Source organism: Carcharhinus amblyrhynchos, chromosome 3, assembly GCF_965287045.1.
Source record: "Carcharhinus amblyrhynchos chromosome 3, sCarAmb.v2.hapA, whole genome shotgun sequence".
In the NCBI taxonomy this organism is placed as follows: Eukaryota; Metazoa; Chordata; class Chondrichthyes; order Carcharhiniformes; family Carcharhinidae; genus Carcharhinus; species Carcharhinus amblyrhynchos.
This window is the reverse complement of record NC_137326.1, coordinates 30,272,693-30,298,940: the sequence shown is the minus strand read 5'-3', so window position 1 is coordinate 30,298,940 and position 26,248 is coordinate 30,272,693. Positions and strand designations below refer to the sequence as shown.

Below are 26,248 nucleotides of genomic sequence, written 5' to 3'. Positions count from 1 at the left end.
CAATCCCAGTCAGATTTACAAAGCATCATTATTACTTTTGATATTGAAGCATAATTACTTTTGATGATCTCTACATTTACAATGAAGAGGGCGCTCAACAGTAATGCATATCTCCACCTTGCTGTGTTCACTCAAAGTTATTTCATTTATGCAGCTCTTCCTTGGGGCTTTTTTTCTCCATGAGTAGGAGTGGATAAGTGGAGGCTTTTTCGTGATCTACAATCTGAAAAATAAATCTTTTTTATCAAGGGCTTCCAGCTTACTAAAGAAGCTTCAGGCCAATCCAAATCCAACAATCTGCCCTGGAAACTACTCATATGTTAACAGTTGTCACAAATTCCACTATAGCAACTGACAAAATCCAAAATGCTCTAAAAAATAAATAACCAGCAGCATTTATTTTTAAAAGTCTATTTGTCCTATCTCCTTAATGATCCTTTTAAAAAATTTCAGGATCCAGATCCACATCATTGCTTAAAAAAAACTAATCAGTTCATCATTAGGCTACGCCCAATCTGTGTACCAAGTATCGTTGAAATCCATTCATTAGTTTCTGAAATATATTGTTTACAGACAAATAGACTGACAAAAGGGCAAAAACATTATTTCCGCCCACTTTCAGTGGTGGAGCTAACAAGATTGGATAAGTTGGGTGGCACAGTGGTTAACATTGCTGCCTCACAGCACCAGGGGCCCATGTTTGATTCCTGGCTAGGGTCACTGTCTTTGTGGAGTTTGCCCGTTGTCCCCATGTCTGCATGGGTTTTCTCCAGGTGCTCTGGTTTCCTCCCACGATCCAAAGATATACGGGTTAGGCGGGTTGGCCATGCTAAATTGCCCCATAGTGTCAGGAGACTAGTTAGGATAAATGCATGAGATTAAGGGGATGGATGGGATTGTGATTGGTGCAGACCCGATGGGCTGAATGGCCTCCTGCACTGTAGGATTCTATGATTTTATGATTCTACGTGCAAGAATGATCCATCATAGAAATTAGAGATGAGTTATTACAGATTTTGCACTTTTACAAATCTTAGCTCAGACTGTATAGCTTGTATTATAAAACCGAAGTAAGTATTTTTTTTCAAAATGGAACACGTTGGTTATGCAATCACAATGGAGAGGATCTGCTCCCACATTATTGTTGTTACTTAAGCATATTATCTGCAGTAGAAGTTTTTCTTTGGACATCAGTTCATAGAAAATGATCAGTCTACTTAATCAATTCTCATTCATTTTCTCATGCTAAAGCTTAGGTGTGTATATCCAGCAGAAAATCAGAGCACAATCACTTGATGGAGATAATTCATGCACAAATGAGGTGGCTGGTTAGCTTGTAAGATGTCAGTGCGAGCATACAGTAAGCAGGATAAAAAAACATGTAGAAATTGTAAATCAGCCAAGATGTAAAAATTCTGTTTTCATCTGTTTAATAGGTTGCCTTGGAGACACACAATTTTGTTTCAGAATTCGCCAATCAGCTAATAGAAGGAACTCCCATGATTGTCTGTTGGACCAATATGACAGAGATGCTCCTGTTTATTTGAAGGTTAGAAATATTTTCAATCACCATAAAATGTAGTTTTTGGTTCTTTCCCATTTTTAAGAATAACCAACAGTTGGTGAATAACCCATAACAATCAATAATAGATAAATGTTGAAGCATGCATGTTATTTTTCAAATGTCATTAAAATTTGCTGACATCAGTGCCAAAGTAAAGACATGGTTGTCTTGCTATTTGACCTAATTATGTGGGACAGTGGTACTGTGCCAATTCACTTGAACAGATCCACATTCAATTAATTCCTGAGATTCCTTTTGGGAAGGCAGCAAAGATAAGCTGGGTGCTTCCCAAGTGCCTTTCATACGTCCAGAATGATTACCTGGTTCCATTTTTATAACCTTGAGACTAGATTTCTCCAAAGCCTGATGTAACAGCTTCGTGAGCCATATATCTCAAAAATACACCCAGAACAGCACTCCTACATCCTGTTTGTTCTAAGGCTTTCTTGCACTTTGCCTTCCTCACTTTAAATTTAACTTCCTCAAGCTTGTGTACAAATCCTTCTATAGTTCACCCACTTTAACTCTGCAGCCTTGCCTTTGGTTGTCCACTATGGCATCCTTTGCAATGGCTGTCTCTTTCCATCCTGCCATCAGATATCATGATCTTCCTCTCTGGAATTATTTCCTTAAACCGTCACCCCTTACTCTTGCTCTCACCAACTCGAAATCCCTATTTTTTATCATCTCTCCTGTTTGTTGTATGGTCGTCAACATCCATTTTACTCTGTGAAGATCTTTTTAATAATTTCTATGTTGCTATTTAAATTATTTGCTTTCATTGAAGGTGGTTTCAATGCTTTAGAATCTTGCATATCCTGTTTTGTAGATGATGATCCAGTGAGCCAAATTTCTGCAGTAAGAAAAAAAACTTCTCTTTCATAGGATTCCATAGAACATACAGCATATGAACAGGCCATTCTGTCTAACCATGCCTCTGTTTATGCTCTGCTTGAGTCTCCTCCATACTTTTCTCATCTAAATCTATCATCACAACTATCTATTCTCTTTTCCCTAAATTGCTTATCTAACTTCCCCTTGAAGGCAAAATCATTTGCTTCAGCCATACCCAGGAATGGTGACTCCCACATTCTCATTAATGTTTGGATAAAGAATTTTCTTTTGAATTCTCTACCCGGTTTCTTGATGACTGTTTTATATTGATGGCCTCTAGTTATGCTCTTCCCCACAAGATGAAACATTCTCTCTTTATCCACTTTGTCTAAACATTTTAGAATTTTAAAAACTTCTATTAAGTCACCACTCAGCCTGCTCTCAATGAAGAGGAGACTCAGCCTGTCAGCCCTTCCCTGATGTGAATACCCACGTGTCTAATCATCAGTAATGATTTATTATTATTAATCAATAATAATATTGATTAATATAAATCAAGTATAATATTGATCACAAGTAAATCATCTCTGTACCCCTCTAGTGCCTTTGTCCCTTTTTAGAATATGGCAACCAGAATTGCATGCAGTCCTCGGTTGTGGTTTAATCAAGGTTCATACAAGTTTAGCATAACTTAGCCACTTTTTAAATCCATCTCTCTAAAAATAGAATCTTGTGCTTAGTTTATGACCTGCTAACCTTGTGGTTAATGTTCAGTGATTGATGTATTTGTGTTCCAAAATACTTTTGTTCCTCTGTCCTAGACTTGCATCTTCCAAGAAATAAGTGACCTCTTTATTATTCTTATAAATTCTTACATATTCAATGTTGAATTTCATATGTCACTTATTTACCTATTCTTCAAGTATATTAATGATTTCCTGTAATTTGTTGCAGTGTACCTCTTTATTGCCTACCCCACAACTCTCTGCCAGCTTGATGTCATCTGCAAACTTTGTTTTTTTGGTGTTTTTGACTCCAAAGTCAAAATCATTTAACTTAAATTGTAAAGAGTAGCGGTCCCTGCATGGATCCTTGTGGAAAACCACTTCGCAGCTTCTGCCGCTCTGTGCTTTCTCTTTTGAAGCGAGCTCATAATCCACTCTGCTCGTGGTCCCCAACTACACATCCTCTGGTTTTATTTAATAGAGCAACTTATTGAAGGCCTTTTAAAAATCCAGATAAATTGCATCTATGGCATTATCACTATGTCCTCTTTCTGTTACCTCCTCTAAAAATGTAATAAGATTGATCAAACAAAGTTTTCTCTTTTGAAATTTCTGCTGGTTATTCATTATTGTGAGTTTATACATCATGGAACAAAAATGAGAACCCCTGAAATAAGATGTAGCCTTCGCTATCTTGTGCCATTCAAAAGTGCTGTGGCAAAGCTCAATCTGCAATAGCAATAATCCTTTGCTTGGTTGAACTAAGGCAACATTTCAGGGAACATACGCTTTTGGAGCAAAAAATTGATTGAGGGGAGTGGAAAGAGGATGGAATGAACTATTAGCCAATCAGACAAAGTCCAATGATTCCTTGATGTAATATTTGCCTCTAACTTGTAAAGGCGAGTGTTTTCGAAGCAATGTAGCAGCAAAGGAACAGAGCATCAGCAGGTGAGAAACAAAAAACTGTTATTTCAATACAATAAGTTCCACTGTTACTACCAGTAAAACAGTCATTTAGTTGAAGTCTTGCTGAGAAACAATTAAAATTATGAAACTATTTGTGGGAAAAATCAATAAAATAAAAGAAACCTGAAAAAATACTGAAAACTGGAACCTCGAGTTACACAGGATTTATCGAATATTTGATTTTGATTTCCTGCTTCTTATTTGGAGTAGTGAGCTGAAGATTACGTGAGAAAATGTAGTCTCGAGGGTGACTTGGGCCTGAGCTACATATTAATCAAACAGGTGAGACTTGTGGATTGTCACTGTAAAGTTTATATTGCCTCCTTGAGGTATGACTAAAATTGTTACACTTATGCTCCTGTGGGGCGATGCATCTGTTGTCCTCTGGCCTGGCTGCTTTTGGGAAGTCACTACATAGGAAGTTGCCCAATATGTGCCTATACCTGGTGAATTTTTGGGGGTCCTCCAGGTTTATCTTTTTCAGAGATATATCAGTTGCAATTATATCAAATGCAATTTTCTTTCAAATTTTCTGTTGACGTAATTTGTCAGAGATCTATCTTGCGGCATTACAATATTTCTCTGAGAATGGCTTGTGTTTCTTGAGATTTTAACTCTGACTGCAGATGATATTCCTATTTGCACAAAATACTGCAAAATACTGGCTTTACTCTTTTCCTGGTCTAAAACCTGTTGTGTTAAATCTAAGGAAATTAAAGTATCATTTTTTGAATGAGGAGAAACTTTTAATTTTATAAAAGTAAACTTTGTTGCAACAGTACTCCGTTGAGAATAGTTATTCAACAAATTTTTGAGGAACATTTTAGTTATCCTTTAGATGAGAGACTGTAATGCTGATGAACCATGTTGATTTCTAGTGCCCTGTGTGATAAAATGTGGGTATGTGCCAAGATCTTCTTTCAGTGAATTATCAATCACTGCTGCACTGTTAAAGAGAAGTACTCCTTTCACAAAGGGACAGCAAAGGAATTCATCCTGGTTCTGCATTGAATGATGGTTTCTTGCTTGGCCCCACAGATCCAGATTGTGAGTGGCACACACAGACAAATGAGATGGGAAAGGAAGACAGTAAAAGAAATTCGTTACACCCCATAACCTGGAATAATTTTTTAAAGAGTTTACCTTGCTATAAGCACATTTATTGTTTTGTTTTCACAGAAAGATTCTGCCCATTACTATGGCTACGTTTATTTTAGGCAAGTTCGTGACAAAACTTTAAAACGAGGCTACTTTCAAAAGGTAAAATTTTCCTTCAACTTGTGTTTCTCTTAAGTTCATAGGACTGTCATTTGACTTGAATTGAACTTTTATCTTGTGGAGTAAAAACGGAATATGGGAAAAACTCAGCAGATCCAGCTACATCTATGGAGAGAGAAAGAGTTAACGTTTCAGGCTGCTGACTTTTCACCAGAACAAAGAAAATTGCAGCACAGAAACAGGCCCTTCAGCCCTCTAAGCCTGCACCAACTATGCTGCCCAACTTAACTAAAACCCCCTCCCACCCAGGGACTATGTTCCTCCATTCCTATCTATTCATGCATTTGTCAAGACGCCCCCCCAAAAGTCATTACTGTATCTGCCTCCACTACCTTCCTTGGCAGTGAGTTCCAGGCACCCATCACCCTCTCTGTAAAAACAAAACCTGCCTCGTACATCTCCTTTAAACCTTGTCCCTCACACTTAAAACCTATGCCTCCTAGTAATTGACTCCTCCACCCTGGGGAAAAAGCTTCTGACTATCCACTCTGTCCATGTCTCTCATAATCTTGTAGACTTCTATTAGGTCCCCCTTCAATCTCTGTCATACCAATGAGAACAAACCAAGTTTCTCCAACTTCTCCCCATAGCCAATGCCCTCCATACCAGGCAACATCCTGGTAAATGTTCTGTGTACCCAGAAACTGGAAGACGTTTGATGCAGCAGGTTTTAAGCAAGTGCAAACTCGAGGAAAAAGGGGTGAGTGAATAAGAACACAAGAAGGTCTGTAATCAGGTCAAAGACAAGGGAGGTTAAATGAGAGAATGATGTTGCAAGGCAAAAGGAGATGCTAATGGGATGAGTGAAGAAACAGACGAAAAAATGAACCTTGGGAGATTAGAAACAGCAGAATAATCACCAAATGAAACCAGAGGCTATGACCTGAAATTGTTGAATTTGCACATTGATTGTAGAAGAACATAAGAACATAACATAAGAAATAGGAGCAGGAGTAGGCCATCTGGCCCTTCGAGCCTGCCCCGCCATTCAATAAGATCATGGCTGATCTGTCGTGGCTCAGTTCCACATTCTCGCCCTCTCCCCATAACCCTTAATCCCCTCTCTTATCAAAAACCCATCAACCCGCGTCTTAAAAATATTCAGCGAGGTAGCCTCCACCACTTCAACGGGCAGAGAATTCCAGAGATTCACCACCCTTTGAGTGAAGAAATTCTTCCTCAACTCCGTTCTAAACCGCCCCCCCTTTATCTTGAGGCTGTGCCCCCTAGTCCTACTGTCCTTTCTGAGCGGGAAGAGTCTCTCCACCTCTATCCTATCCATCCCATTCATCATCCTATACGTCTCAATGAGATCTCCCCTCATTCTTCTAAACTCTAACGAGTACAAGCCTAGTTTATTCAGCCTCTCATAGCTCAACCCCCTCAACTCTGGCATCAGCCTAGTAAACCTCCTCTGCACTCCCTCCAAGGCCAAAATATCCTTGCATAAGTACGGCGCCCAAAACTGCACACAGTACTCCAGCTGCGGCCTCACCAGTGCCCTATACAGCTGCAGCAAGACCTCTCTACTTTTATATTCGATCCCCCTCGCTATGAAGGCCAGCATCCCATTTGCCTTCCTGACCACCTGCTGCACCTGCAGGCTGGGTTTTTGCGACTCATGCACAAGGACCCCGAGGTCCCTCTGCACAGTCGCCTGCTGCAGTTTTTCTCCACGTACGTAATAATCCTTCCTACCATTATTCCTACCAAAGTGGACCACCTCACACTTGCCAACATTAAATTCCATTTGCCAGTTCCTGGCCCATTCGCCCAGCCTATCTAGATCCTTCTGCAGACTCTCCACACCCTCCGTGCAATTTGCCGTTCCACCAATCTTGGTGTCATCAGCAAATTTTGACACCATACACTCGGTTCCCTCCTCCAGATCATCTATATAAATGGTAAATAGCTGAGGCCCCAGCACCGACCCCTGGGACCGCCAATCCGAATAGCACCCATTGACCCCCACTCTCTGCCTCCTATTTGACAACCAATCCTCTATCCACGCTAACACCCTACCCCCAACTCCATGTTCCCTGACCTTCTGCAATAACCTCTTGTGAGGTACCTTGTCAAAGAAGGTTGTAAAGTGTCTAATTGAAAGATTAGGTGCTATTTTTGAACTTTTTTGTAGTAGTAAAGGAAGCTGAGAACAGAGCAGTCAAGTTGGAAATGGGGTGGAAAATTAAAATAACAGGTGATCGTAAGTTTGAGGTCACACTTGAACTTAATGCAATGATCCAAATTGCATCTGGCCTCTCATGTAGAGGAGACCACATTATGACCAGTGAAACATTCATCTGAAAGGAGCGTTTGAAAGGTGGAAAGGATGTAAAATATCTCCTGTGCATGCACGAGTAGGTACCATGGGAAGCGGATGGATGCTTGGAGTAGTATGTCACAGCGGGGAGAGGAAGAGAAGATAGTTGTGGTATCATGCCACATTTGGCAGATGAGGCAAAAGTTGATCCACTGAATACGTTGGCTAGTGGGATGGAATGTGAGGACAGGAGGAACCCTATTGTGATTCTGGCAGAGGGGAAGGAGTGAGAGTAGGTGCAGAAAGTAGGACAGACAGTTGAAGGCTCTGTCAACAACTGTGGGAGAATCCTTGCTTGAGGAAAAGAAAGGCGTTCCTAAAGAACTGATACAGAAAGCCAGTGGTGGTGAGCAGAATAGATTAAATAAAGGCTGAGAAACTGGGAGAATCAAATTGAGTCCTTAAAGAAAACTGAGTGGAAGGAATTGTAGTTAGTGAACTTAGTGGATATCTGATGCAGATATTGGGTTTTGCAAAGATATATTTAAGATTATAATCATTGTATAATCAATTGTAGTATATTTAAATTTCTTTTGTATGAATTTGTGATAGTACTATATAGTTCTTCATATCATTTTAGTTCCTCTGGCCAATGAGACAGAAGCTTCCAATGAAAGTACTATGCGGCCTTTGGGCTATTTGTGGCCGCGCATATCTTTCCTGAGGCCTGCTCCCACCTGTTTCCCATTGGCTGCTTCCCTCTGACACACACTCACGGCTCCTCCTGCTTCTTCGCTCTCACCAACTCTCTCCAAAGCCTTTGTTCACAACACGAGTTTGGGAGGGCGAAGTGATCAGCAAGCGGGAGGGTTGGTGAGTGGAGAGGTGATCAGGGTATTGAATTCAATGATCAAAATGAATGGCAGAGCAGGCTCAAAGGGCCAAATGGTCTCCTCCTGCTTCTAGTTTCTAGATCTCATAGAAACATGTAAAATCCTGATGGGACTGGACAAGCTAGCTGCGGGAAGATATCCCCGATGTTGGGAAAGTACAGAACTAGGGATCACGGTCTAAGAATAAGGGGTGAGCCATTCAGGACTGAGATGAGAAAGGACTTCTTCACTCAGAATTGTCAATCTGTAGAATTCTCTACCACAGAAAACTGTTGAGGCCAGTTCATTAGATATGTTCAAGAGGGAGCTGGACATGGCCATTGTGGCTAAAAGGGATCAAGGGGTAGAGAGAAAACGGAAATGGGATACTGAAAGTGCATGATCACCCATGATCATATTGAATGGTGGTGCAGGCTTGAAGGGCCAAATGGCCTCTTCCTGTACCTATTTTCTGTGTTTCTGAGTATTAGAGAGGAAAGCATCAGGCAGGAGGATCAGGAGGGGTCAGTGAGCACGACAAAAGCAGCAAGCAGGATGAATAGTAAGAATGAGCAAGTTATTAGTAAGAAGAATTTTGGGCCGGTTGGCTCAAGGCAGCTATTAGGGTTTTAATATCAAACTTGCAGGTTAAGAATGTGACCCACCCTTATTATATGTCTTACTATGGGAAAATGATTTTTGTTTAGCAAGGTTTATTTTGGAACACATTAGGAGTTCTTAACGAATAACTGTAATTAGTTAATTAAGGAAGAGAGAGAATATAAATAATGAACACAAATATTATTAAGATTATCATCCATTGCCTAAAATTAAAATGAGAAATTGCCACAACCAAGATAAAGGTACAATGCATACTGAACCTTGGTTAGATCACAATAATGCAGCACAATAGATGCACTGTGTACAGTTGCTAATGTGATTATCTTTCATCGTCATTTATAATAATATTTCCTCAGTACTGCATTGGATGTTAGTCCTGATTTTTGTGTTCAAGTCCTGGAATGGGTGACAATATCCAACAACATTACTTCCTAGCCCTGGCCAGAAAGCAGAGGCATGATTCTATTTGTGTAAGGTCAAATTGACAAGAAAACAAACCTAACCTGTTCTGCATCATCTTATCACAGCCACTTAAAAGAATAATTTTTATCAAGGTCAGTGAGTTGGTTAACTAACATCTGATTCTGCTTTTAAACAATTATGGAAGTCCTAACTTTTTAAACAAATATTCCAAATCTGATCCCAAACAAAATACTGCATTTTATTCATGTATACAATCATTTGTATTTGTCCTTGGGATCTGGACTTCCTTGGCATGTTCAGTGTTTATTACTCTTGGGAAGCTTGTGGACAACTTTTTTGCTGTGGTCCATATGCTGTAGATACATCCACAGTGCTTTAGAGAGGGAGTTGCAGTATTTTGACCCAGTGACAGTGGAGGCATGGTGATACAGTACCAAGTCAGGACGGTGAGTGACCAGGAAGGGAGTCTTTTGGGACAATCCACTTATTCCTCATTCTCCAAGCTGAGAGTATAACGTGATGGGGGTAGAAAATCACATTGGTCCATTGTCCAAGTCTGGAAGGGGAACACATTCAAATTAAGGATGATTCGATAACATGTATTACATGAAGTGGAATGTAATCCATCAAAAGCACCTCTCTAACCATATTCAGAATAAATTATCCTACCAATTATGAAAATTCCTCAATGTTTGATATTTTACAGTACAGAAATAGAAATAGTGTATTTCTTCAATTACCCAGGGCAGGTCTGAATGAGAGATTAATTATCTTAAAAAGAGATAAAATATTTTGGTTATTAGTTTAAAAATAAATTGATGTTTGAAGCAAACGTATTTCCTTTCAGAGTTTTTTCAAAGTGAGACAAGCAGGAAAGAAATGTGACAAAATATCTCACTACCCAGTAGCCTACTTATTTGGGTACTATTACACATTTAATATTTCTGAAAGATTTTGATTTACTGTATATTTCAAGATGATGTTTCCAAGTCCAAGTATTTTAGATAACACTGAAAATTGCAATTGTTACATTTACTTTTTACCTCTAATTGGATATTTCTATCCTACCAAACATCAATTCTAAATTAATTAGTGAACTAACACTTTTGTCCAAGGGAAATTGTACCTACAAGCAATTTACAAAACACACAAAGATTGACCTGGTATATTATAAAGCATTGATCACACCTGAAAAAACACTTATAAATTATACTTATTACAGATCATCCTTTGAGAGGAAACCTGGAGTGTGTGAAACCTAATGAGCTCAACTGTGCTATTAAGTGAATAGGTATTTCTAGCACTTGGTGTTGTCTGAATGTGTTATTAATTCTGACAAGGTTAGTAGGGCTCAGCAATCAAGCTTGACGTGATACAGATGAGTTGACTGGAAAGGCATCAAGAGTTGTTGCACATGTGCACTAGGAGGGGCGAAAGGAAAGAGATACACAAGCGACCAAATCTCTTGTCAATGATGGTTAACTGATAAATAATGGGATTCATAATTCCAGAGTTATAAATTTGAGTCTTCCATTGAGTAATTATTTTTCTTAAATATTTTAGTTGTTTGTTTTATTGATTTTTTTTTGGTTACAAAAAATGTGACCTTGTGCAATAAACATGTTTATGAGCCAGTAACAACACTTTTTATACAGAAAAGGTTATTATAAATGTTAATGTGTCGAAAGGGGACTCCTGGTCATGTGAGTTACTGAAGAAATTCTGATTTTAGAATCATAGAATCCGACAGTGCAGAAGGAGACCATTTGGCCCATCAAGTCTGCACCAACCACAATCCCATCCAGACCCTATCCCCATAACCCTATGCATTTACCATAGCTAGTCCCCCAACACTAAGGGGCAATTTAGCATGGCCAATCCACCTAACCCACACATCTTTGGATTGTGGAAGGAAACCAGAGCACGCAGAAGAAACCCACATAGACACTGGGAGAATGTGCAAACTCCACACAGACAGTCACCCAAGCAAGGAATTGAACCCAGCTCCCTGACGCTGTGAGGCAGCAGTGCTAACCACTGTGCCACAATGCCACCCTGAAGGTAAAACAACAAACTTCAATGACTTGGAGTCAAAATTTGAAAGGTGAAACGCTATTTGAATTTTAGCTTGCATAATAATCTATTGCGAAGACAAAATTTTACAAATATTTGGTTAAAAGATACAAAATTTTGATTTTTTAAAACTTTTTTTGTGTAGTAAAGTAAGCTTTGTATTGTGGACTTTTAACAGAAATTTTAGGAGTGATCATGGTTTTGTGCTTAAAGGCCTCCCCCTCTTACGTCACAAATAAAACTTGGGCAGGACTCTCCGATCTCATTCGCCCCACCCTGCTGCCAGTAAGAATAGAGAATTTGGTGTTCAGCCAAAACCATCCCTGTAACCCCGCCCACCCACATGGCAAACCCACCCAAAACACTCGGGCAATCCAGCACGGTCAATATACCTAACCTCTGCATCTTTGGAGCACCTGGAGGAAACCCACACAGGGGAGAACATGCAAACTCCACACAGGCAGTCATCCAGGCTGGAATTGAATCCAGGTCCCTGGTGCCAATCACTGTGCCACCATGCCGTCTTACTTTCAGCATTTTAAATCACAAATTAATAATTTGAAATACAGCAAATAATCATGTTGAGTAGAATCAAATATTGAAAGTGTTGGAAATCTGAAATAAGAACAGAAAATGTGAGGAATCAATAAATCAGGCAGTATCTTAACATCACCTGCAAGCTTATTTTTAACATTCTTAACTAATATGTTTTTAAATTTATTTGAGCACAGTTCATTATCGAAATTCATTTTGTTTATTTATTTCAGCAAATAAATTCCCATGTAAAGTGGTAAAAATAAATTAAAAAGTTAATCAGTTGTTGATGCGTTAAAAAGTATTATATTGTGTTCATGATACCAGATTCCTGTGCACAGCTCTTTGGCACCTGACTTCAAATGAAGTAGAAAATTTGCTAAAAGCAAGCTTTGCTAGTTTTACATCTGGCATACGGTTGGTTGCACAACTCCCCCACTTTGTGAATATAGCAACACTAGCATATGTCTTACACAATATCAGAGAGCATTGAAATTGCAGCTATGCCATATGGCAAACCATTGAAAATGAGGCTATTCTGAAATGTCTGCTTGAAGTATAAATGTAATGGATTTATGATGTGTCACATTAAGATAAAAATGATTCAGACATTAACTAAGTTTCTTAATGTAATCTATAGCATAGACATATTGGAAGCCTCAGAGTAATCCAAAGCAATTTAATTTAATCCCTATTAAATTAAAGATAATGGCCAGAATCTTATCACCATTCACGCCAGTGGGACTTGCCCATCCCGCTGAAGTGAATGAAGATTTGGCTGGCCGCCAAATTCTCCGACTTGGCTGCAGTGGGAGTGTGGCATGAACAGCAAGTAAGATCGTGCCCAATGTATTTGTTTTTCTTTTTCTCTCTTTTAATTGTTATTTCTCTGAAATTTATAAAGAGTGGCTTTGCTATTGCATCAAAGCACACAGCAAAAAAAATTTCACCTGAGAAAAGAGCAGCGCTGCAAAAGCTCATAATTCCAAGTAAACCTTTTGGACTTTAACCTGATGTTGTGAGACTTCTTACTGTGCCCACCCCAGTCCAACGCCAGCATCTCCACATCAAAAACATTTAGCTTTTGGTCTTGAGAATTGGCCACGTCTCTAAATGTAGGAGTGAAATTGAGATGTTCTTTTCCTTCTGCAGAGATAGTATAAGGTAGTGTTGCTGGATGAAACCATACTTAACTTTCTTTCCCTGTTATTGTTGCTCTAGTCAAAAGTTTTTTTCAAATTTACCAAGTATGGTAGTTTCTCACAGTAAGCTGGTGCAAGCTGAGACAAGTCAGAAAGTTACAGAACAGGTTTGGAATTTGACTTCATAAACCATACAGAATTCTTCTAGATTCCTCTTTCAGTAATTTGTTAAATATAAACAACATCATGTTTTCTTGTCGTTTTTATTAGTAAAATAATGATTTCAATGTCAGTTGTTTTCATGCAGATTGTAAATGGCACAGTAGATAAAGTCATACAACTATTCTACAAGTTGCTTATGTAAGCATGTTTAAAAAGGATATTATTACTAAAGACAGCTCGATCATGTTTTTTGTCTCCATTTACCATTTATGTGTGCCTTACTTTACAAAAAAAAATACTGAAGGACATGTCATATCCTCTATTGAGCAGAAATGCAGTGTTCTAACTTTTTTTTAAAAAACTTAGTTTCTGCACCATGGTTAAATCTATTGTTTTGCACACCTCCCAGTGGCTGGTTGTAAAACAGCATTAAGGAAAGTTACTGCTCAGCCACCTGCTGAGCACTCTTGTACAATATTTAACCTTTTGATAACTTAAGCAATTTGTCCATTATGTTTGTTATTTTAGAAGATATGCATTGTGATTTTAAATGTTTGGTGAGAACATCAAAGAAGCTAAAGAGAAGGATTGGTTGAGATGTTTAAAACGAAGAGGATTTGACATGGTAAATTAAGTTTAAAAAAAATCTTGTAAACATTCATGGATGTGAAATTTGTGCCGAAGGACTAGGGGTTTCCCAATCTGCTTGAGAAGAGAGAAAAGGATAAACTGGTAATAATAGACCAATTTGACTAACAACTAGTCCACAAATTTCATAAATGTGAGATTATCATCAAAAGAATAACTTTTTTGGTAATGCAGGAGATTGTCAGAACATGGAATTCCTGAACAGAATCTGTGACAACTTTTAAAACAGAATAATGAAAATATTTTGTGCAGATAAATTTTCATCTTCAGTTTAAATGAAATGCAATTGCTTATCTCCAGTAACCATGAATTTTTCTCTTACAGTCTCTGGTACTGCTCAGTAAACTTCCTTATGTTAACTTTTTCCACTTTCTGCTGAAGTTGATTGCCCCAGAATATTTTGACAAAAATGAGCCTTGCCTAGAAGCAGGTGAGTAGTTTGAACTGTTTTTATGCTGGTGTGTGGGTTTTGGGAGAGTGGATTTGCTAAGCAGGCCCACTGTCTTGTAAATTGGCTACACTGTATGTCACAGACACACAACTTATAAATTTGTTAGGTTTAGGACTGTGTATTTAAGGTAAAATGGAGCAATGATGTAGTCATGTGACCTCCAAATTCTGCTTGACAATACGGCTGAGGGGTTTGGTTGATCTGAGACTCCAAATTGTTTCAGTGAGAAGAGAGTGCAAGCTATTCACACCTGGAGATAATGGCAGGAGCATCTGTGATGACATTGGTTATACTTCTCCATGAGAATTGGTGCCTCACAGTTTACCCAATGTTAGGCTTTATAAATGTTGATGTAATTCACATTGCCATGGAAATGGGCTCTTAGAGGAGAACAGGCCATCAAAAGCTTTTATAATATCAGCTTACAGAGACTTTTTCTTAAGATAAGTCTGAATCTCTCAGAAGTAAGAAGCCTTGCAATACCAGATTAAAGCCCAACAGGTTTATTTGATAGCAAAAGCCACTAGCTTTCAGAGCTAATGACTTTTGCTACCAAATAAACCTGTTGGACTTTAACCTGGGTGTTGTGAGACTTCTTACTGTGTTTACCCCAGTCCAACGCCGGCATCTCTACATCATGCCTCTCAGGCAGGGCAGACTGCAACAATCTGAGAGAGAGCCCAGAAACTTTCTCATGGTTTAGGGTATAAGTTTCTTATGGAAATAGTGTTCAGTCAATGTTTTTAGATTGTTACAGTAAAAGTCTTAAAATTTGAAATCCCGTTGCATATTCTTTCTAGTCAGTTAGTGGAAATTCAAATATTTTTAAACTTATCAGTCTCTGCAGGGTTCATCACGTGTAGGGACCCAACATTACACACAAGAGTAAAGCTGATTTTGTTATTTAGGTCAGAGTGGAGGAATAATGTTATGACAAATATAAAAGAAAGGTTTCTTGTGATAATTATGTCATCTTCAACATAATCAAAACAACTTGCATGTGTATAGCACCTTTAATTTAGTAAACCAGCTCAAACTTTTTTTGTCATAGTGTTAGCAAACAAAATTTAATCTAAGTACAGGTGGCAATGTTAGAACTGGTGAGCAAAAGCTTGGTTAAAGAGGCAAATTTTAAAGAAATCTTGAAGGAGGAGAGAGAGCTAGAGTAATGGAGGAGTTTACAGAAGGAATTCTAGAACACAGAGCCTCAGCAGTTGAAAGCACAGCTGTCAGTCACATTTGGCTACTTTGCTAGTCACAGTGTGTTATTATGTCCAGTAAAATAAGTGGCAGTCAGGAACAACCAGTGGATATGTAGATGTTTCTTGCTACTTGTCCAAAAGCATATTGGTCATCTTTGCTTTGCTGGTTTCAGGAGATACAGCCTGTGAAAGCCAGTGGGCAAAGAGCAATTTAAAGCAACATGTAAATCTCTTCTATCGTATTCTCTGCTAACCATTTTCAAGACACAGTCACTTGTTTCTAACCAGCTTCTTTGAGGTGCAAAAGATGTAACCATGTGAGAAAGCATTTAACCCATCGTAATTGCTTCTCTTGAACACTAAGTTAAAATCTTGGCACTGATTGCATGCTGTCACCCTTGATGCATCCAAATCGCAGGCCTCGAAACTACCACAAGGTTTCCCAATTTAATTGCACATGCTAATTACAATTGCGGTTCTGTTTTTGACAGCTGGTTTGGCTAGAACATTCTATTTTTACAATTAAGGAAAATGAATTCAAATCTATTCTGCTAATACAGAAATAAATGAATTTGCTTTACATTATTTATGTTCAGATGAATTGTACCTTGAATATATAGTTTCTGTTCAAATGATCAACTATTTTTCCAGCATGTAATGATTTAGATCGTTGGCCTGCACCAATCCCAGGAAGGACACTGAATCTTCCCACGATGGGGGTCGTTATAAAGGTACAATTATTAAAGTCTGCTGAGTTTTAACTTCTGAGTTGCACAAATATTAAATACAATTTTACAAAGTAAATGCCTTGCCACCTGGGCCTATTTGAAATGTCAAACCAAAGTACAATTAAATCCCTCTGTCTCCTTTGAGTCCTGATGAGAAATTAAAGTCCCAATGACCTCATGTGGAAAATTTACCAATTGTGATTGTATAACAGAGCAAACTTAATGTCAGCAGATAGATACTGTAATTAACACTTCAGCTGCGCACAATGTAATTTATTTTCTTTAAATCTTTTTATTCAGTAATTTATCCTAATTGTTCCATTTCATGATTTCATCAAGACTCTCAATTCAGACAAAAATAGCAGGAGGGAAAAAATAGATGATCAAAGTTGAGCTAAATTACGTTAAAGGATTGACTTTTGTCACAGAAATGAGAGATGTGTCCAATGAATCCCTTAGCTAAATTTTGGAATCTCATTTGAGATCGTTATTATGAGCTCGAAAGAGGTTAATGTTGTCATTTTATTAAAAAGATAACATATCATCGAATGGGTACTTTGACAATAGACAAATCACATGAAGGGATCAGTAGGGATATCAATCTTTTCAAAAATGATTTAGGAAGGTGCCACAAAAAAAAGCTTCTGATGGGGACCATATGTGTTTATTTTTCTAAAGAAAAACATCCAAGAGAAGGGTCCATTATCAGTGGTTAACTAAAAAGTTAAAGACTGTATTAAACTTAAAGAAAAGGCACGTATTTGCACCAAGACAAATGGCAAGTCAGAAGATTAGAAAGAACGTAAGAACATCAAATAATGACAAAAAGATTGATGAGGGAAAAACTAGAGTATAAGAAAGGGATAGTCAAAATAAAGGTGGACAGTAAGAGACTCTAGATATTTAAATAAGAGTTGACAGGAGTTGGTCCTATAGAAAGTGTGTGTGGCAAATTAGTAATGGAAAGTATGGCTACAGCGGATGAATGAAACAGGTATTTTGCATCTGTCTTCACTACAGAAGACACAAATAACATCCCAGGAATAGCTGTAAATCAGGAAATGGAAGGAGGGTGAAACTCGAGAAAATTACCATCACCAGGAAAGTAGTATTGAGCAAATTGTTGGGACTGCAGGCAGATAAATTCTTGGTCCAATGGACTTCACCCTAAGGACTTGAGAGAAGTGGTTTGTGAGATAGCTGATGTGTTGGTTTTAATTTTGCAAAATTCCCTAGTTTCGGGGAAAGTTCCATTAGATTGGAAGGTAGCAAATATAACCCCTTTTATTCAAAAATATAGGGAGGCAGAAAGCAGGAAACTATAGGCTAGTTAGCAGAACATCTGTCATATGGAAAATGCTGGAAGCTATTATTAAGAATGCTACAGCAGAACACGTGAAAAAAATTCAAGGCAATCAAGCAGAGTCAACATGGTTTTATGAAATTTAACCAATTCATTAGAGTTCTTTGAAGGAGTCATGTACTGTGGAAAAAGGGAAGCCAGTGGATGTACTCTTTAGATTTCCAGATGATATTTAACAAGGTGCGACATCAAAGATTATTATATAAGAAAGGAGCCTATGGTTTAGGGGGTAACATATTGACATGGATTGAAGATTGGCTAGCGAACAGGAAATAGCTGGCAGAAATGGGTCTTTTTCTGGTTGGCAGGATGTGAGGAGTGGTGTGCCACAGGGATTAGTACTAGAGCCTCAACTTTTTACAATTTGTATAAATGGCGTGGATGAAGGAACTGAAGGTGTGGTTGCTAAATTTGCTGATGACACAAAGATTGAAAAATAATTATGAAGAGGACATGAGGAAGCTACAAAGGGATATGGATACGTTCAGCAAGTGGGCAAAAACCTAACAAATAGTATAATGTGGGCAAATGTGAAATTGCCCATCTTGACAGACAGAAGAAGCATACTATTTTAATGGTGAGAGATTGCAGAGCTCTGAGGTGCAGAGGGATTTGAGTTTTTAGTGCACGAATCAAAAAAGTGATATACAGGCACAGCAAGTAATTAGGAAAGCTAATAGAATGTTATTGTTTGTTGTAAGGGGAATTGAATACAAAAGTAGGGAGGTTCTATTTTAGTTGCACAGGGCATTGATGAAACTACATCTGGAGTATTGTGTACAGAATTGATCTCCTTTGGAAAGATTCAAGGAAGCGGTTCAGAGAAGGTTTATTAAACTAAAGCAGGAATGCTCAGGTATGTCTTCTGAGGAAAGGTTGAAGAGGTTAGGTTTATATCTAAAGTTTAGAAGAACAAGAGGTGACTTTGCCAAAACTTTTAAGATCCTGAGGGGCATTGGCAGGGAGGATACAGAGAGGATGTTTCCTCTTGTTGGTGAAGGTAGAACTAGAGGTTACTGTTTAAATGTAAAGGGTCATTCATTTAAGGCAGTGATGAGAAGAAATGTTTTCTGAGATGGTCTCGAGTCTCGAATTCTCTTCCGTAGGGAGGTCTTGCTGCAGCTGTATAGGGCATTGGTGAGGCCACAGCTGGAGTACTGTGTGCAGTTTTGGGCGCCGCACCTGCGCAAGGATATTTTGGCCCTGGAGGGAGTGCAGAGGAGGTTTACTAGGCTGATACCGGAGTTGAGGGGATTGAGCTATGAGGAGAGGCTGAATAAACTAGGCTTGTACTCGTTAGAGTTTAGAAGAATGAGGGGAGATCTCATTGAGACGTATAAGATGATGAATGGGATGGATAGGATAGAGGTGGAGAGACTCTTCCCGCTCAAAAAAGACAGTAGGACTAGGGGGCACAGCCTCAAGATAAAGGGGAGGCGGTTTAGAACGGAGTTGAGGAGGAACTTCTTCACTCAAAGGGTGGTGAATCTCTGGAATTCTCTGCCCGTTGAAGTGGTGGAGGCTGCCTCGCTAAATATTTTTAAGAAGCGGGTTGATGGGTTCTTGATAAGAGAGGGGATTAAGGGTTATGGGGAGAGGGCGGGAAAGTGGAACTGAGCCACAACAGATCAGCCATGATCTTATTGAATGGCGGGGCAGGCTCGAAGGGCTAGATGGCCTACTCCTGCTCCTATTTCTTATTTCTTAAAATGGTAGTGGAAGTAGCCTTTAATAGTTTTGAGGCAACGCTTTATAGATTCTTGATTAACAAGCTCAGGGGCAGGCAGAAATGTGAAGATGAGGTAGCAATCAAATTGGCCATCATCGTATTGAACGGCATTACAGGCTACTTCTGCTCCTAATTCCACGCTTATAAATGTTAATTTTCAGGGCCGGAGAGATTATTCAACAGTCATTAAGATTAATCATTTTGTTAAAAGGGCCTGTAAACTGAAATGAACAAGTCTTGAATTTCAGAACTTTCACAGGTGGATAAGTGGAGAGATTATTTCGGAATTGGGGGCTGGGGAGTGGGTGAGTGGGAGAAGTGGTAGATACTCTATGATGACTCCATGAAGCTTAGTTATAATATGACTATGAGATAGGCTTGATGGGCCAGACTGTTACTCAGTTTTGTAAGTTTATATACCAAATAGGTACGGATTCAAATGCTTAGTGAAATTGTTTTTCAATATATAATTCTTCCGTTCATAGTCCATCATCAAATATTTGTGTTTTCTCCTAATTAATAGGTTAGAATTCCTACTGGACAAGACAAACCTGGTGCAACACAGATAATACAGTCTGGAGACGAGGTAAGATTATTTGAAGAATGTGGGATATTGGTTTTGTTGCTGATACCAGGGGTTAGACTAGGTTTCTATGGGAGGCAAGTTATTTTTGTTACTTGGAAGCTTTAAAGTCAGTAATATGGCACTTTTGCAGAGAGAGATGGCCCACCTTATGCCTTCCTTACAGTTAAATTTGGAGTTCCATATTTATTGGTGAAATCAACCTATCTACTATGTAACGTTTCTCTCTAGGGGACACAGAACATCATTTTTGAAGGTGAATTTAGCAGTGGGATTAACGCTGTTGCAATTTGAGTGCAGGGAGTCCCATTGCTAAATTGGAACTAGTGAAGTGTCTCCTATTTTAATACAGAAATGAGGAAGTATTTTCTCTGAGCTGTTAATCTTTGGAATTCTCTATCTCCAAAGAGAGTGGAATTGGGTCATTGAATATATATGATTTGGACAGATTTTGATCTATAAGAGAACCAGGGCAGGAAAGTAGAATGCAGGCCAAAATTAAATCAGCTATGATCTTATTGAGTAGTGAAGCAGGCTCAAGGACCAAAATGGTCTACTCCAGCTATTTCTTATATTATTATGTTCATATGTTTTATGTGTAGCAATAGGCATAATATTTATTAATATCTGCTCCATTGACTTGCTGTTTGCAGTGTAATTCCATAAGTGCCTGTTGCACTCCAGTAGTTCTCCCTTTTTTGTGCCTTGATAGATGTTATCAAGTTTTTTGACCAGGGTGGGTATCACAATGAAGGTTAATCCTGTTGTTGTCCTGATATCCAAATCAGCAAGTTTCCAGCAGGAGGCATGAGGTGTGGGAACTCTGGTCAGTTTGCTGTTCCCTCCTAACCCAAAGCACTGAGAGAAGCTGTAATGTCTGAAGAGCTGTCCTAGTTCTGATAACCAAACTGATCATAGGCCAGGAATCAAACTTAGGAGATTCTTCCACGTCTGTTTGGCCTAATTGCTCATTAGCTAAACTGGCTGAACCACTGGGGAAATGTTTATTTTTGCTACCTATATAAGCCAAATATAATGTAGCCTCCACTGAAATTGTGAAGATTAAGAAGGCAGGATGAGTGTCAATAATAATTTACATTTGTTAATTCATGTATCGATTACTTATATTGACCGAACAGGGTTCAGACCTCAGGCCCCAGATATTTACAATCTGTATTAATAACTTAGAGTTTATTCATTAGCCACAATTAGGCTTACGTTCGCACTGCAATGAAGTTACTGTGAAAATCACCTAGTCGCCTGTTTGGGTACACTGAGGGAGAATTTAGCATGGCCAGTGCACCTAACCTGCACATCTTTAGACTGTAGGAGGAAACCGGAGCACCTGGAAGAAACCGTTGCAGACAGGGAGAACATGCAAACTCCACACAGACAGTGACCCAAGTGGGAATCAAACTCGGGTCCCTGGCGCTGTGAGGCAGCAGTGCTAACCATTGTGCCGCCCCTAATTTGGATGCAGGGATGGAAAGCACGATAGCAAAATTTGGAGATGACACTAAAATAGTTGGCATAGTCAGTTGCAATAAAGAAATAAGAAATTTACAAATAGATCTGGGTAGGTTACGTGGATGGGCCAAAATTTGGCTGATGGAGTTTAAAATGGATAAGTGCGATGTTATCTATTTTGGTCAGAAAAATAGAAAGGCAACTTATTATCTAAATGGAGAAAAACTTCAGTGTGCTTCAGTGCAGAGGGATGTCCTTGTGCATGAATCACAGAAAATTGATATGCAGTTACAGCAGGTTATAAGGAAGGCAAATGTAGTTTTGACATTTGTTGCTAAAGGAATAGAGTATTAAAGTAGGAAGTGTTGCTGCAACAGTAGAAAGCATGAATGAGATCACATCTGGAGTACTGTGTATAGTATTGGTCCCCTTTTAAGGAGGGATGTAGTTGCATTGGAGACAGTTCAGAGCGGGGGTCATTAGGTTGATTCCAGAGATGAGGGATTTGCCTCATGAAGACAGATTGAGAAGTTTTGGCATATGCTTCCTGGAGTTTAGAAGAATGAGGAGGAGGTATGTAAGATGATGAAGGGATTGACAGGTAGATATAAAGAGGTTGTTTCCTCTTGTGAGGTGATCTGGAAACAGGGGTCATAGTCTTAGGATAAGGGGTAACAGCTTTAAAACAGAGATGAGGAGAAATTACTTCTCTTAAAAGATTGTGAACCTGTAAAATTCACTACCCCAGAGTGTGTGGTGGATGCCAGGACATTGAGTATATTTAAGAAAGTAGACAGATTTCTAATTGTAATGGGTTGAAGGGTGATGAAGAACAGGCAGGAAAGTGGAGTTGAGGCCGAGATTAGATCCACTCTGATTGTACTGAATGGTGGAGCAGGCTTGAGGAGGGAACATAAGAACTAGGAACAGGAGTAGGCCATTTGGCCCCTCAAGCCTGCTCCACCGTTGAATAAGATCATAGCTGATGTTTTCATGGACTCGGCTCCACTTACCTACCTACTCCCCGTAACGTTTAATTCCTTTACTGTTCAAAAATCTATCTTTGTCTTAAAAACATTCAACGAAATAGCCTCAATTACATCACAATCCTTGGATGAAGAAGTTCCTCCTTCTCAATCCTAAATCTGCTACCCATCATTTTGAGGCTATGCCCCCTGGTTCTCGTTTCACCTGCCAGTGGAAACAGCCTTTCTGCTTCTATCTTATCTATTCCCTTTATAACATATGTTTCTGTAAGATTTCCCCCCACCCCCGTCCTTCTAAATTCCAATGAGAATATTCCCAGTCTACTCAGTCTCTGCTGATAAGTGAACCTTGTCAACTCCAGAATCAACCTAGTGAACCTCCTCTGCACCCCCTCCAGTGTCAGAATTGCTGAATTGCCTACTCCAGCTTCTAGTTCTTGCATTCTTAAGTTGTTTAATAAATTAAGGTAAAGTAAATGCATAACTGAAATGGCATTATATCACTTACGATGTACATGGAAGTTGTGTTCTCTAGTTGCCCACTGCCAAGAGCTAACACCAGTGACATCAATGTGCTATAATGTATTTCATCAGTTTGTACAGATGCTGTGATGTATGGATTTCTAATTCTGTAATATTTCTCAAAAGTAAGCCCGTAACAGACTTGGAACTTTTTTGTTTTTTAATTACTGTGATATGCAATAGATATGCATTAAAAAAGCAACTTATTAAATTATTTTGAGAAAGTATACATACACCCAATATGGCAGTTTGTTTTAAATCAATGATCCTAATGAACAAAAGGGAGAAAGTGTAATGCTAAGACAGCTCACATGCTAGTAGATTGTTCACCTTGCTCTCATTATATGAATTCAGAGCTCATGCTGAATTTTAATCCCATTTTGTTTTTGCTTTGTACAGACTGACACACAAGTCTCTTTTGCTCTCCCTACAATTCATGAAGTAGACTTGTTCAGGTAAGTTCAGTACAAAAGTTTTTTGATAAATGGGAAGTGAAACAACCTAAATTGTATGATGAAATGAAGGCCCTGTTATTTCTACGATATGATCATAAGCATCAAATGAATTATACGCAGCAGCATAATTCCATGCATATTAAAATGGAGTTGCTACCATGTTAACCACTTGTTGAGTTCTGTATCTTACAGTCTAGATGTAAACAGTCCGAAATCAAGCACTTGGTTCATTTAGCTCTATTCATGGTAATATTTCACTGACAGAAGAATCTCTGGAAATATGGAATTCACACCCAGCAGAGCATAGTGTTTTCACATGATGCCTCTATAATATTCCAAACTTAGGATATACATGGAGCCGTTGCTATAATGGATATTCCCTTTCTTACCCTAAAAAAGAGTCCAGGCTATAAAACTGTCTTTTGTGGTATCATGCTGTAATATTTTACAGAAACTTGTCTGTGCGAGTACGTGGCAGGTGCATGCACATTTGATATTCGGAGAAAGCATTATGCTTCCATAAGTAACAACTGGAATATAATTCAGCTTGACTAAGTGAGAGAAGATTACTGTAAAAACATGGAGGTTATACAGTAACAGTAAAATGTCCAAAGGTGCTTCACAGATGCATTGTCAAACAAAATGTGACGTTAAACCACACAAAATATTGGGACAGATGGCTAATAGCAATGGTTTTTAAGGTTTTAGAGGAAACAAGAGAGCTTTGGGAAGTAATTTCCAAAGTTTAGGGACATTGGCAGCTGAAGGCGTAGCTGCAAATGACAGATTAAAATCAGGGTTGGGTAAGAAGTCAGAATAGAATAGAGATTGCAGGAGTTTGTAGGGCTGGCGAAGATTATGTAATGAATTTGAAATCAAGGATGAGAATTTTAAAATCAAGGCGTTGGTTAACCAGAAGCCAGTGTAGATCAGTGAGCATGGTTAAAGGGCAAACAGGGGCTCAGTATGAGATAGGACATGGGCAGAGTTTTGGATAACCTCAAGTTTGTGAAGAATCAATCCTTTAAGGCTCCCCAGGAGTGCATGAGAATAAAGCCAATAGATAATGAAATGCGTGAGGTTATCAGTAGCAGATGAACTGAGACAAGATGGAATGGGCTAAGGCACAGAAATAGGTGGTCTGAGTGATGATGTGAACATAAGAACATTGGAGCAAGAGTAGGCCATCTAGCCCTTCGAGCCTGCCCTGCCATTCAATAAGATCAAGGCTGATCTGAAGTGGATCAGTTCCACTTTCCCGCTTTCTCCCCGTAACCCTTAATTCCCTTGTCTGTCAAAAACCTATCCACCCGTGACTTAAATATATTTAGCGAGGTAGCCTCCACCACTTCAACGGGCAGAGAATTCCAGAGATTCACCACCCTTTGAGCGAAGAAGTTCCTCCTCAACTCCGTTCTAAACTGCACCCCCCTTATCTTGAGGCTGTGCCCTCTAGTCCTGCTTTCCTTTCTGAGCGGGAAGAATCTCTCTACCTCTACCCTATCCATCCCTTTCATTATCTTATACGTCTCTATAAGATCCCCCCTCATCCTTCTAAACTCCAACGAGTACAAACCCAGTCTATTTAGTCTCTCTTCATAGTCTAACCCCCTCATCTCTGGTATCAGCCTAGTGAACCTCCTCTGCACTCCCTCCAAGGCCAAAATATCCTTGCGCAAGTGTGGCGACCAAAACTGCACACAGTACTCCAGCTGCGGCCTCACCAGTGCCCTGTACAGTTGCAGCAAGACCTCCCTGCTTTTATATTCTATCCCCCTCGCTATAAAGGCCAGCATCAAATTCGCCTTCTTGATCACCTGCTGCACCTGCAGACTGGGTTTTTGCGACTCATGCACAAGGACCCCCAGGTCCCTCTGCACCTTGGCATGCTGCAGCTTTTCTCCCTTTAAATAGTAATCCCTCCTACTATTATTTCTGCCAAAGTGGATAACCTCACACTTGCTAACATTGTATTCCATCTGCCAGGTCCTCGCCCACTCGCTCAGCCTATCCAGATCCCTCTGCAGACTTTCCACACCCTCTGCGCAATTAACACAATGGCGCTAACAAAGACAATAGCTGGTCCTGCCCACCAGTTGGAGAACCAGTGGGAAACTCACTTTGTTTCCGTGGGGGAGGCCTAACCAAAATAGTGTCTGTCAGACACTTAACTGGTCTTCATTGGACCTTACCTGGAATTTAAGACTTCAGTGGCATAAATCGCACCTGCTGCACTCCATTAGCAGTAGTGGAACAGGTGACTGCTGCCAGTAATACTTCAGGGACTTTACCAGGCATTACAAAGAACAAAGAACAACCCAGCACGGGAAACAGGCCCTTCGGCCCAATGAGCCCGTGCCGCCACGTCACCCTACACCTATTCTACCCTGCATGTCTACGAATGGATTCAGGTGACTGAGGTGGGAGTGGTAGGTGGTCGCGAGAGATGGAATTGGAGGCAAGGACAGGGCAATGGCTTTCAGCAGCGCCCCCTCCCTTGCAATGTAAGAAGGCCCATTTGCACCTTTACCTAATTGTTGGGGCTGGGAGACTGATGTGCAGCCTCGCCCATGATTGATTCGGGCTGGTCATCTGGGGCAGCAAACTGAAGTAAATTCAAGCCAGTGGCTTTTGAATCTCAATGTCTAACTGGA

General features: G+C 39.4%; 1 protein-coding gene across 1 annotated transcript in view; it reads left to right on the top strand.

Moving 5' to 3' along the window:
- Positions 1–26,248, top strand: part of dennd6a (DENN/MADD domain containing 6A) — a 104,316-nt gene that overhangs the window by 50,514 nt on the left and 27,554 nt on the right. Inside the window, exons 4-9 of the mRNA XM_080182846.1 lie at positions 1,437–1,549; positions 5,272–5,352; positions 14,433–14,538; positions 16,413–16,492; positions 20,105–20,167; positions 23,539–23,594. Of these exons, the coding sequence (XP_080038972.1) occupies positions 1,437–1,549; positions 5,272–5,352; positions 14,433–14,538; positions 16,413–16,492; positions 20,105–20,167; positions 23,539–23,594 (499 nt within the window). The remainder of the gene's footprint in view (positions 1–1,436; positions 1,550–5,271; positions 5,353–14,432; positions 14,539–16,412; positions 16,493–20,104; positions 20,168–23,538; positions 23,595–26,248) is intronic.